Source organism: Ambystoma mexicanum, chromosome 10 (genome assembly GCF_040938575.1).
Source record: "Ambystoma mexicanum isolate Mex_15411 chromosome 10, UKY_AmexF1_1, whole genome shotgun sequence".
NCBI classification, from domain to species: domain Eukaryota; kingdom Metazoa; phylum Chordata; class Amphibia; order Caudata; family Ambystomatidae; genus Ambystoma; species Ambystoma mexicanum.
Window position 1 is genome coordinate 1,594,206,916 of NC_090932.1, and position 12,257 is coordinate 1,594,219,172.

The 12,257-nt window shown below is 45.2% G+C and overlaps 1 protein-coding gene across 2 annotated transcripts in view; it reads right to left on the reverse strand.

The window, feature by feature from the left end:
• Positions 1-12,257, reverse strand: part of CLTCL1 (clathrin heavy chain like 1) — an 804,099-nt gene that overhangs the window by 409,794 nt on the left and 382,048 nt on the right. For both annotated transcript variants that reach the window (XM_069619951.1, XM_069619950.1), the window contains exon 11: positions 6,340-6,477. In XM_069619951.1, the coding sequence (XP_069476052.1) occupies positions 6,340-6,477 (138 nt within the window). The remainder of the gene's footprint in view (positions 1-6,339; positions 6,478-12,257) is intronic.

Here is a 12,257-nt window from a genome sequence, read left to right on the forward strand (position 1 = left end):
CTCCTTGGAATGGGGCGCCTATTACCCCTGCCATTCTGTTTAATTGTGTTCCCTCACCCTGCTGTAGTTGTTGCCCTTGTCGGTCAGCCCCATAAAGGAACTGATTTTGACCCCCTTGCCCAAATTGCTGTTGTCTCCTTCCTTGATGCTCTTGGAATCCCTTCCCTGGAGGTGATGGCCCATAATTAAATCTCATCCCAGGCCTGTTCCTGCACTTTCTTGAGAAATGCCCCCCATTTCCCCGAATACCAGCACTGTGATGTTCCCAATCCACCTCACCGGGACCCTATCCTCCCAAAGCCTCCTGCTCCTCAAAATCCTCCTGTTCCCCTTGGTGCTCCTTCATACTGCCACTGTGGGTTGGGGTACTGTCCCCATCCTCACCCCATTGTCCCTGCCCTCCTTCACCCCATAGTGCTGCAGTTGTGGCATTCCCCATTTGTTGAGTATCTCCTGTCCTTTCGCCCTGAGCAGGTGCCGTCACTGGTGCTTGGACGATAACCTTATTTAGTTTCTTTACCACTAGTTTTGCCTCGTCAGTTTGCCGCTTCTGGGCTGTCTCCCTGTCCTGCTCCTGCTCCTTGATTCTCTTACAATTGTGGACTATTATACTTTGTATCTCTTCCCACCCTTTGGCTTCAATTCCAACAATGTCATCTAGTGCCTTCTGGACCTATTTTGGTAGTCCCCTCTTTACAATAAAATAGAAAAATAGTACTGTCAACTCTCCTGTAACTTAAAAATAAACCTAACTGGGTCCTCATCATCACCCTTGTGCACTGCATTAAAGAATGTGAGTCAGGGGTATCTGGGTACATCCTTCATAGGGCATCCCATACCCTTACCTCAAAGTCTGCTCAATCATGTTCATTATCTGCAAGACTTACCCCAGCCCTTGCCCATATGTCCCCAGCCAGGTCCCCAACTATGGTGACCAGTAAACTCTTAAAGTCTCCTAGTGCTAAGGCTACCCCTAGATCCATGTACTAGCTCCATCTATAAGCTCAGGAGAGCTTTAGTCAAATTATGTTTGACCATTTGAGGCCATGGCACATACTGCGTTATCCCTACTTCTTTATGTATTAGAGGCATCTGCATATCTATTTTGTTTTCTACCCCTTTAGTATTCTTCTGATCTTGAACTACTAGATCTGATCCATTTCTTGGTTGGCCCTCATCACTGCCTCCTGTGACAGGGATGGGATTCTCACCGCCTCCTCTCTTTGATCTGCTTCTTGCCCTGCCTAGTCATTATTTCTACCACCTTGATCTGCCCCTCCATTTTCCCTTGTTAGTTCTAGTTCTTGTCCCAGGACTGTGCATACCTTCTGCCCATCCATGTTTTCAACACAAGCATTTCTTATTGCCTCAGGGTTAAACCTAAACAAAAAATCTCCTGACTTCCAATCCCCTATTTTCTGTACCGGTACCCTTATTTCTGCTGATGCTTCTTCAGGTTCTTGTAACCTGACCAAACTTCCCTGTAATGTTCTTAACTCGCTGTCTAGGTCTACTTGTGGACCTCTCTGGGTACACCAATACTACAGGTATATTAGAGCTTGTGGGTTATATGGAGGTGCAAAAGCTCTCGAGTCTCCCCCCACCCCCCAGTTGCTAATCGTGTTGACACTCTCTACCACTGGAGAATAATAGACTGGTTTATATACCCTACTGTAGGTTTCGGCGTTATGAGGTATATCCCCTTACATTGGATCTCTTTTTCCTTCCTGATCTTCCATATCCTCAACTAATTGACAGAGATCTAGAATCTCCTCTCTTTTTTGGGACTTGGTCCCTTTATATTTTACTGCTACAAAGATGGACATTTTTTCTAGCATGTTTCGGTTATGGGAGCCCTGCTCTGGCCAGGAGCAGGACATCCCCTTCCTTTGTTTCTACTATCAATTGTTTACTTAGTCACAACACAGTGGCAGAATCCTATGCATGTATTTTATTGGAGTTTCTTCCTCCATAATGTTACGCGCGTCCCTAATGCTTCACTTAAACCCTACTGCTATGCTGCACGTGCTTCAAAAATACAGATCAACCCACTTTTTCCCCCTCACCCCCTTTTTCTCACTTTGATTTCACACACACACACACACACAGCGACTCATCCACCTTCTTTCCTTTTTTTATCACAAAAGACAGCAAGAGAAAATATACAAAAAATAATCGACTAAAATCCAGGCCCATTTCTTTATACCGAGCCACTACTTTCCTAATGCCACTCATTGCTTTTATCGTCTTAAGAATAATGTGTGGTACTACCTTCCCAACTGGTTATGGCTGGGGATCTCTTACCTCCCAGTTCTTATAAGCTGGGGATCCCTTTCATCTCAGTCTTTTATATATGCTGAGGTTCCCGTTCCATTATAAAAAAATAGAGAAACAGAAATACATGACAATTTCAATACATGACCCACTATTTATCCAATCTACTCCTTTAAACATTACCTGAAATCCAATCTCTATCCAATCTTATTTGTTATCACCAAAAGTCCTATTTTATACATCACCAAAGGTCCCATTACATCTATTCCATTGACCTCGTACAACATCCACATCACAATACCATTCACATCACCATAACACCATTCACATCACCTTAATACCATACATACATGTTCCCATTTTGTTATCACTAGTAAGAGTACACTCACGTGGGCGTTATTCACTTGAGTTTCTCCTCCGGTTACGAAGTCCCCATGCTGGCCTGACTGGAGCCATGCCCTGCTTCAGTGAGCAGAAGGTATTTCTTTTAAAAAGGCTTCTACTAAAGTCGCTCAGGATACATGGGTGTTTTGAGTTAGTAGTCTGATCACTATAGAGGGGCGTGGCTGGCCTGCCTGGGGCTTCGCAAAGTGTGGGGGCAAGAAACTAAGCAACATGTTGCGTCGTCACCACTGAAAGGTAGGCCATACTTGTACCCCTTAAATACATTGGGGTACCCCCTGATCACGCTCAAACCAGAGTAAATGCACCCCTCTAGGGAATTAATGCCATGAGTCTATCTTGCAAGAGATAAACTTTAATCTTTACAAAGCTGAGGATTGGGGGAATGGCAGAGGACTCTGCCATTCTGACCAGCATCCTGTCTTCCTTTGCTGGCTCCCAGGTCCTGAAGGCTGGTGCTGGGCCTGGAGCTCAAATACTCTTGACTTGGTTACAGGATAGGGGCAGAGCTCATCCAAAACTGTTACTTAAAAGGGATGCTGCAGTTCTTCCTTCTGGCATGGCTGGGTTCCGTTTGGGACAAGCTACATAACATTATGCTGCCTATGCAGGAATAAATTGTGCTCCTTCGCATCATTTGCTATATTATAAAGATTCATACATAAACACATCTTCCCGCCATTCTGTCAACACTTCACTCAACATATTTATATTTGATCTGGTCCAGTAATTTCTACAAATCCCAGTTTGAAAAGGATTAGAGTCAGCTCAATCCTAGTTTGAAAAGGATAATAACACGCTGTGGGAACTAACAAGAGACCTTTTTGTAGAACCTCTTTTTTCGCAGTCGTCAGGATGTGTATGGATAGGTTGACTATTAGGAAACGATTGGTTGAAGCAATCCCCTCCCCTCTGCTGCGGGTCACCCTGGGTGATTGGTTCTGCCAGTGTGGCTTGGCTCGCCTAGTGCCGCGTTGTCCTAAAAAAGGAGAATTAGGGCCTGAGGGAGCACCTCCTTGTCTGGTGCCACTAAACTGTACTCGCCAGCCAGACAGTGCATCGTCATGCAAACTATTGCTTGAAAAGGTAGATGATCCTGTCCTTTGTCGTGTTGTATCTCTCTGGAAATTTTGGAACCTTATCTTAGCTGCGTCTCGCCGGTACAGCTTAGTCTGAGAAATAATCCTCAGCCACATAAGGATAGACTTCAACATGAGAGAAGGCCGTCAAAACTTCCTTTAATTTCAGGATCTTTTTATTGAGATTCACATCTCTAAATTCTTTCAGAGTCACCTCCACTGCTGCCAACTTGTTATAAATATCAAGTGCTACCTTGGTTTTTAGAGCATCGCTCTTTTCTGTTAGGTCTCGCAGCAGTTGGTCAGCTAACTTGGCAGAGTTTATAATTAGAATGAGCCAATCTCTCATACAGTTATTCGCTATAAATGAACAGTCTTTTCTTAACTGGAGATTGTCCAGGAAGATACGCGGTTCTATACGGATGATTAGTCCGTTAGGTGCTGCATGTTCATGCAGGCATTCTGTCATTAATGCACCGTTTAGTTCTGTGTGTATGAGCTTTTTTCTCTCAATACTTCCATAATATGTACAGGTACCATCACCATTTGCCAACTGTCGCCTTCATATGGTGAAGTAGTACCATTATGGTAATATCTGGAAAATATGGATCCCATTCACACACAAATGCCCAAACAGCTAGGCTTGCCAATGCTCCTTTTAGTATGTTGTCCTATAGTAGCCCACTGGTTATTTACTATGGCTGCCAGTGCAGGGAGAGTTTCTCCAATATCCCTTTGTTTGACATTTTACCAGGGCTCTTAATTTGCACTATTCATTGGCTAGTAAATAATGGTGCGTGCAAATGAGTAGAATGGTTGTGCCAAGTGACTTTATAGATAGCTAGTAGCATTCAACTTCAAATGTGTACCCCAGACTATCATTGTATCGGTCAGTAAACCATGTTCTACATTTTATTCCTGGTGCACCGTCGTGCATTATCACAATGCCACTTGAATACCATATACTCAAAATGGCAGTTCCTCATGGTACAAGCCCTGTCCTTTGTGCCATTTGGTTTTTGCCCGCTTTCCTGACCTGAGGCTGGCACCTCCCAAATAAGGTCATGCACTTTCAAGAGATCAAGCCTTGGATTGCCGATCAGTGCTTGGATGAAACGTGAATCTGCACACTTGAAATAACACAAAATGGTAAAAATGTAACTGCTGCCACCAGCTTGTCTTTAGGCACATGTAGAAGTAACCAAAAATCATCTCTGTAAAAGGATAGGGTGATACAAATATATCCCCACTGCACTGTGTTCAATATTACAAATAAGAATCAAAATAAGAAACAGTTTCCTAGTGCAGACAGTCTGAAGGAGCAAAATGCAAGGACAGTGAAGCAGACAGCTTTACTTCCCTTCAAAAAGTCACGTCAGAATCAAAAATGGGGCAATGAAGAAAGGGTTCCATTGAAAACTATGGGAGGGACAGTTGCAAAAAGAAAATGTTTTACACCCCCAAATCACCAGCCAACGCGGACTCTTCAAAGGTGACAGGAACTGTACTGAACCCTTCAATATACACCTATAACCATTTGCAAATGTATTTCTCTCTCTAAAGAACACAAGAGCTTGTAGTATATAAGTTACCAAACATCAAAGTTAAAATAACGATTGCCTCTCACACCAAGTGCAGATTGCTTTCCTTTCCTCCCCATGAATACACACGCTCTGAATATATGATTTTCCCAACATCATAAGTAAAGAAGAACCCACTCTCTGAACCCATCTTAATAACGCGTTTGTCATACTATGCTTGCAAATGTAATACTAAATAACACTTTTGGTTGTACAAATCTGTTGTGAAACCTGAAGAGTGCTTTACTCCTGTTTAATGCCACTATTACTTTATGACAGTTTATAATTTCAGGTTTTTTTTTAGAAGCCAGACAGTTGCATCGAAGTTAAACTTAATCAAGAACATGATCCATGGCAACCTTGTGTATGAAGTTTATTTCAGCATCACAAAAAACAAATTAGCTTGAATGATTTTAATATGTAGCCAAGTGGTTGGTGTTCCTTAAAGGAACATTCATACAGTGTAATGTGCCTGGCACAACAGAAGTACTGCCTACTGTGAAGGAACACTATTTCCTCTTTTGATTAGTCTATTTTGTTCTGCTTACATGAATGAAAATAAACAGAATAGAGATGTCATCCCGTTGCAATTCCTGTCCTTAAACGCAATGCACCACTTAATTACAGTATCTCCTAAAGCAATGTATAAGCAACATTTTTCCTAACCGGGTGTCTACAACCATGGATCTCCAAGGGTATTGCACTACAATTCCCAACAGCCTGAGCCACCATAGTCAAAGTAGACTGATCATGGGATATGTAGTTCAAAACATCAGGCAAGCAGCATGTTTTTAGGCTGCTTTTGCATAATATAATGCACAACTCAAGCTCAAAACGCATAGCGAAAATGTCCTCCTATGGTAATGTGCAGCGATTCAGTTACGATAATGTAGCATACATGTACAATTGGAAGTTATTGCAAAAGGAAATCAGAAAAGTTAGCACCTCTGAAAATATGGCTTTACTTAAGTTGCAATGGCCACATGCTCCCCAATCAAATTTACCTGTGGTGCATGAATGAGGTTCATCTCTAGCAGCCGGGTTTGCAGGTGCCCCTCGGCAGGGCGGTTATTCTTCAGGGCGTCCAGAAGGAAAGCAGTACACTGTTGGATCAGGCTATTTTCCATGAAGACATCCACAATCTGCAAAGGGAGCAGAACAACAGTGGGTCACATTGATCATCTAATCCGACCAGTGATACAGAGCCAACAATTAGGGCGACCACCCTGTGTATTTGGCTTCCGTGTCCATCAGAAGTCAAACCCAAAGAAGCACTTAAGAACAATTTGGCCTAAGTGTTTTGTAATGCGTGAATGAACAAGAACCTTAGAGACTTAATAGCAGTACTGCCATAGAACTATGATGTAATCCAAACATGGTTAGTATCAGCATTGCACCCTTGTGACCCCCATAACACAATTCTTACATTAAGGAATAAAAGGGCTGTTGCAGCTCTGGTGCATATAATTTGTAATGACTTAAGCTAAACAAATTCACTACTTCCCAACTATTGGTTCAAGTAATTGCAACTGGTCTGAAACATATGTGATATGAGGCATAAGTAGGTAGAAATGACAGAGTAACCAAATCTTCAATTACTCCAATTGGACCACAGGATTTGGCACAGACATAGAAAGCACCCTGGCAAATCACTCAAAACTTATTTGGATGAATTCTCTTGACCTTCGCTAATCCACAGACACAGTAGGGTTTCCTTCACATTTCCAAAACTCACCCTGAGATGATAGCAGTTGAGAAGGCAAGGCAGAGCAGGGTGGTTTCAAGAAGCACTCAAAATATGGATGTTTGCTTCTATTTTTTAAAGTATGATGTGCATTAGTTACCGCAATAGCATTTCTGATGATTTTATCTGCTTAGATTCACATGCTATGCATGTAGTCTGACATCTAGTGGTAATCGTAGAGTATTGCATCTTTCTTTCGGGGATCGAAAGGGGACATCGACATGGGCGTGACTAACACTATCCCTAACATGACCTGTAGTGTACCCCAAAATCCCTCACACGTCAAAGTCCCTCCGATAGTTTTTTTCTGCTGTGAAGGAGCCTTATAGTCCGCGTGAGTAAATACAGAAGAGAGTAGGTGTAAGATGTCATTGTTCCTTCTACCCTATGCAGGGAGTAAGGGTGGGTGCATGTGAATCTAAGCAGATACAATCATCAGAAATGTAATTACGGTAAGTAATGCATATCTTCTGAAGCTCGTTAATCTGCTTAGAATCACATGCTGTGCATGGACTAGCTAGCAGTACCCAGAGATGGTGGTGGGGTGTGTAAAGTAACAGTAGCAAAGAGGTGTCTTGGCACCGCTTGTCCCACCCGAGTCAGACCTAGAGTGTGTATCTAGGCAGTAGTGTTGTGTAAAGGTGTGTACATTACTCCAGGCTGCTGCTTTGCAAATGGGACTCAAGAGGAACATTTGCAATGAATACTATGGAAGCCCCTCTGCCCCGAGTAGTGCGCTCTAGGCTTGAATGGCAGATCTCTTTTGGCAACTGTGCAGCACAGTGTGATGCAGTTTATGATCCATTTTGAAATTGCCGATTTAGAGACTGGGTCCCCTTCTCTACCAGCTACCACTGAAACAAAAAACTTGTTTATTTTCTTTAGTGGTTTTGTCTTAGAGGTAATAGATCACTGCTCTCCTCGCATCAAGTGTGTGGAGGCTTCTTTCTGCCACATTAGTGGGGTTCTGGAAAAATGTGGGTAGTTCTATCGATTGGTTCACATGGAACTTCAAAATAACTTTAGGCGCAAATCGTGGTTGAGTGCAGAGGACCATCTTATCCTTGTTGATCGTGACAAATGGGCTTTGAACTGAGAGGGCTTGCAGTTCACTTACTCTCCTTATTGATGTGACTGCCACCAAGAAGGCAGTCTTGTAGGTAAGTGCTTTAAGGCTAGCCTTATGCATAGATTCGAAGGGAGGCCCTATTAGTCTAGTAAGTACAACGTTCAGGTCCCATCCGGGAGCTGGGTTGGAAATAGGGGATGAAGTCTTTTTACCCCTTCCATAAAAGCCTCGATTTACCGGAATTTTCCACCACGAAACCTTCTGGGACGTGGTGTATGCTGAAAGTGCAGCTAATTGGACTTTCAAGGAATTGAAAACTAGGCCTGAATCTCATAGGCGAGTTAGGTACAGGACAATATGTGTTCATGTGCATTCAATAGGATTGATGCTTTTGCCATTGCACAAGACGAAAAAGCGTTTCCATTTGCTGGAGAAGCAATGTCTGGTGTTAGGTTTGCATGCTTCCCTAAGTAGGTCCATGCAGCTTTGAGGGAGTTGGAGGTGCCCAGACTCTGACATCAGGAGCCAGGCTGCTAGGTTGAGAGTCTGCAGGCATGGAGGAAGTGTTTCACTGCTGTCTTGCGACAGCCTGTTGTACGGGCATGGCAGCTTACTGGGAGGGTAGAAGGACATAGCCATGAGATGAGCGAACCAAGGTTGGCAGGCTCACATCGGGGCCACCAGAATCTTTGCGACTGGTTCCTGGTGAATCCTGTGCGCTATCTTGTTGAGCAGGGGATTCGGGGGAGCTTAAACAAATTTCCCTGACCATGTTATCCAGAGCCCGTTCCCCTTCAAGCGGTTCTGCATGTACCTGGAGGCATAGTCTGGGCATTGAGCGTTCTAAAGAGTTGCAAACAAGTAAATCTCTGGGAAGCCCCTGTCTGCTGAGTATGTCTGCCAGAAGATGGAGTTCCCCTGGAACGTGGTGTGACAGGAGGAACATCTCGTATCTGAGAGAGCATTTCCATATGTTCAGTGACAGTTGGGATAGCCCTGGAGAATGAGTGTCCCCTTGTTTGTTCAGATAATACATGGCTGTGGTACTGCTCGTGAGGACTAGGCACCGTCTTCCCCTGGAGGTCTGTTTGGAACACCTTCAGGGCCTTGAACACTGGTAGCAGTTACAACAGGTTTATGTAGTTAGTTGCTACCGCTGAGGACCACACGCTGTGCGCCGTCTGATGAAGGCGGTGAGCCCTCACCCAGTCAGAGATGTGCCTGTGGTGAGAGTGGCTTCTACTGCGGGAGTGGTGAATGTCTTCCCTTGCAAGAGGCTCTCTTTTCACAACCACTGCAGAGACTAAATGAGAGCTGCCAAAACAACCACTAGATCTTCCCATTGTCCGCTGGCCTGACACCATTGGCTCGAGATCCACTCTTGCATGGGGCGCATGCGCAGATGTGCATGAGGAACTAGGTAGATGCAGGAGGCTATCATTGCTAACAGTCGCATGGCTTTGCGTATGGTCACCTCGTGACTGGCTACATAGTGAGGGATCTGAAAAAGCAGGTTTTGAACCCTCTCGTTGGAAGGAAAGACAAGGCCATCTTTGGTTCAAATTAAAGCCCCCAAAAACGGTTTGACTTGGCTGGGGTCTAGACTTTTTCTCATTGATCGAGAACCCTAGAATGAAGAGGAGATCTATCATCTTTTGGGTGTTTGTTGGGCATGCTCTGTACGAATCCCCTGTTATCAGCCAGTAAGGGTAGACTGGGATGGACTGCCTGCACAGGTGAGCAGCTACTACCGACAGTACCTTCGTGAACACTCGTGGAGTCGAGGCAATGCCAAAGGGAAGAACCTTGAACTGTGCGCATCCTCTATCATGAACCTTAGGTAATTTCTGTGCGCTGGCAACATTGAAATATGAAAGTATGCATCTTTCACATCCAATGTTGCCATGTAATCCTCCTGCACTAGCAGCAGGATTACTTCCTGCAATGTTGTCATTCTGAACTTTTGCAGTTTGACATATTTGTTTGCTGGGCGCAGGTCTAAAACAGGGCGCATGGTGAGATCCTTTTTGGGTACAAGGAAGTACACTGAATAAATACCCTGGTTTACCTGATGAATGAGGACTTCAATGGCACCCTTTTCCTGAAGGATCTGCACCTCTTCCAGCAGGATTTGCAGGTGTGCTGGGGACTGGCGTCTGCTCCTTGGAGGATGGTATCGAGGTGGCCGGTGGAACTCGATAAAATAACTGTGGGTGATTGTCTTGAGCACCCGCTGGTCTGAAGCGATCCCCTCCTATGCTTGAATGATATGATATGGTATTTATGACGCGCCTATACACAAGTGTTTCAAGGCGCGATGAAGGACAGCTGTTGACCGACTGGGGAGGCATGGGAGGGCACCAGGACTGGCGAGTCATTTTGATGCGTAGGCCGGGGAGTCTCGGCCTCTATCCTGCCTCTGCGCTGTTCCCTCTGTTGATATTGGCTGCTGCCAGTTGCACCTTGTCCGGAAGACCAATATTGTATACCCTGCGTCATATTGTCCATGTGGAGATCAGGCGAAGGACTGGTCCCAAAAGGAACGGCGTGAATTTGCACCTCCCTGCTGTTGAAAAGGTTTTGCTGTGATTTGGTTGAGAGATTTGACAGTCTCATACACTTTTCGCAGTCTCCAAGGCACCATCCACAGCCTTACCGAACAAGTTTGAATCTTCCACGGACTTGTTTATCAAAGATGCCCAAGTCTCTACCTTAAACCCTGAATTCTTTAGCCAGGTGTGCGTCTTGAGAAGTGTACCCTGTGCTAGCATGCATCCCGCCGTCTCTGCCACATCTAGAGTGTTCTTAAGGATGTTGTGGGTCACCTGCCTTCCCTCTGAGACGACCGCCAGCAGGCGTCATCACACGGGTTCAGTGACCTCTTGGAAGCCCTCTTGAAGCAGGTTCCACTGTACAGCACAATAACGAGAAGAGTATTATCATTTGCAATTCTGACGTACTGATACACTTGCCAAGGGTGTAGAGCTTCTTGCAGTCTTTGTCGGGTGGAGCCTCTGCAGTAGACAGTGGCAGCCCAGCACTTTTGCTGGTGGTGGTAACCAGGGAATCTGGTGTGGCATGCCCTCGAATGTACATAGCATCAGATGGAGGGGGGGTGAAACAGTTTCTTGACCAAAGGGTTAATAGCCCCTGTAAGGGAAGGGGACAGTAAGGACGGTGCAAGGCGCTTCTTAATGGATTTCAGTGGGAATAGCTTGACTTGTGGGAGGTTTTTCCTTTAGAATGTCTTACACAAAATGAGTCTTGAACCGCTTCCTGTGTGGCGATTTGGAAGTGGTCTGCAGCCCTCTTCAGGATGGCATTGAAAGCCATTGGATCGTCAATAGGTGATGGCTGCCTCTGCTGAGGCGAGGAGGGTGGGTCCAGACAAAATGTCTGGGACAGGAGTTGGAGTGGGTGAGTGCCAAGGTGCTTCGCCGGCTGGCTGATCTTATCCCCAATCTGGGCACTGGTCAGTTTCGTCCTGTACAAAAGGATTGTTCTCATGTCCAAGGATCCACAGATGTCTCCTCTGGGTCTGAAAATTCAAATACTACTTCTAAGTGCGTTTGAGTTGGAAGCTTCTGCAGCTTTGGTAAAATGGGGCAGTAATCCTCCTCCCTAGGTCTCTCGGGGATAATGAGCCTTTCAGAAAAGTCTACAAATTGTGACATTTTGTCAATGTAATTTTCGAATCTCTCTCTGGTCCACAGGGACAACGCCGAGGTGTTCGGAGGAGGGAAAGGCTCTCTAGGGGTAGGGGATTTATCAGATAAAGCCCTAGAGAGGGGCTGGGGCCCTTCTGTGTACTCCTCTCGACGAGAGGGGGTTATTTTAGGTTGTCCACAGCCGAAACAGTAGCTGCAAGATTCTTGCGTAACGTGAGCAGCTGCGTGAGGGATTTCGACATGCCTACAAGTGTTGTTGCCGTTATCGGCTCCTGCCGAAACCTTTGGAGCCGTCACGCTCTTAGGCGGCGTGTCGGCACTCATGTGCTTTTTAGAAGAGACGCCCTTATGAGTGGAATGCCCAGACGCATGCCAAAAAGACAGATGCAGGGAGGGCGCAGGTCCATGAGGTACGGTAGGCACAGACAAAGATTTCAGCGT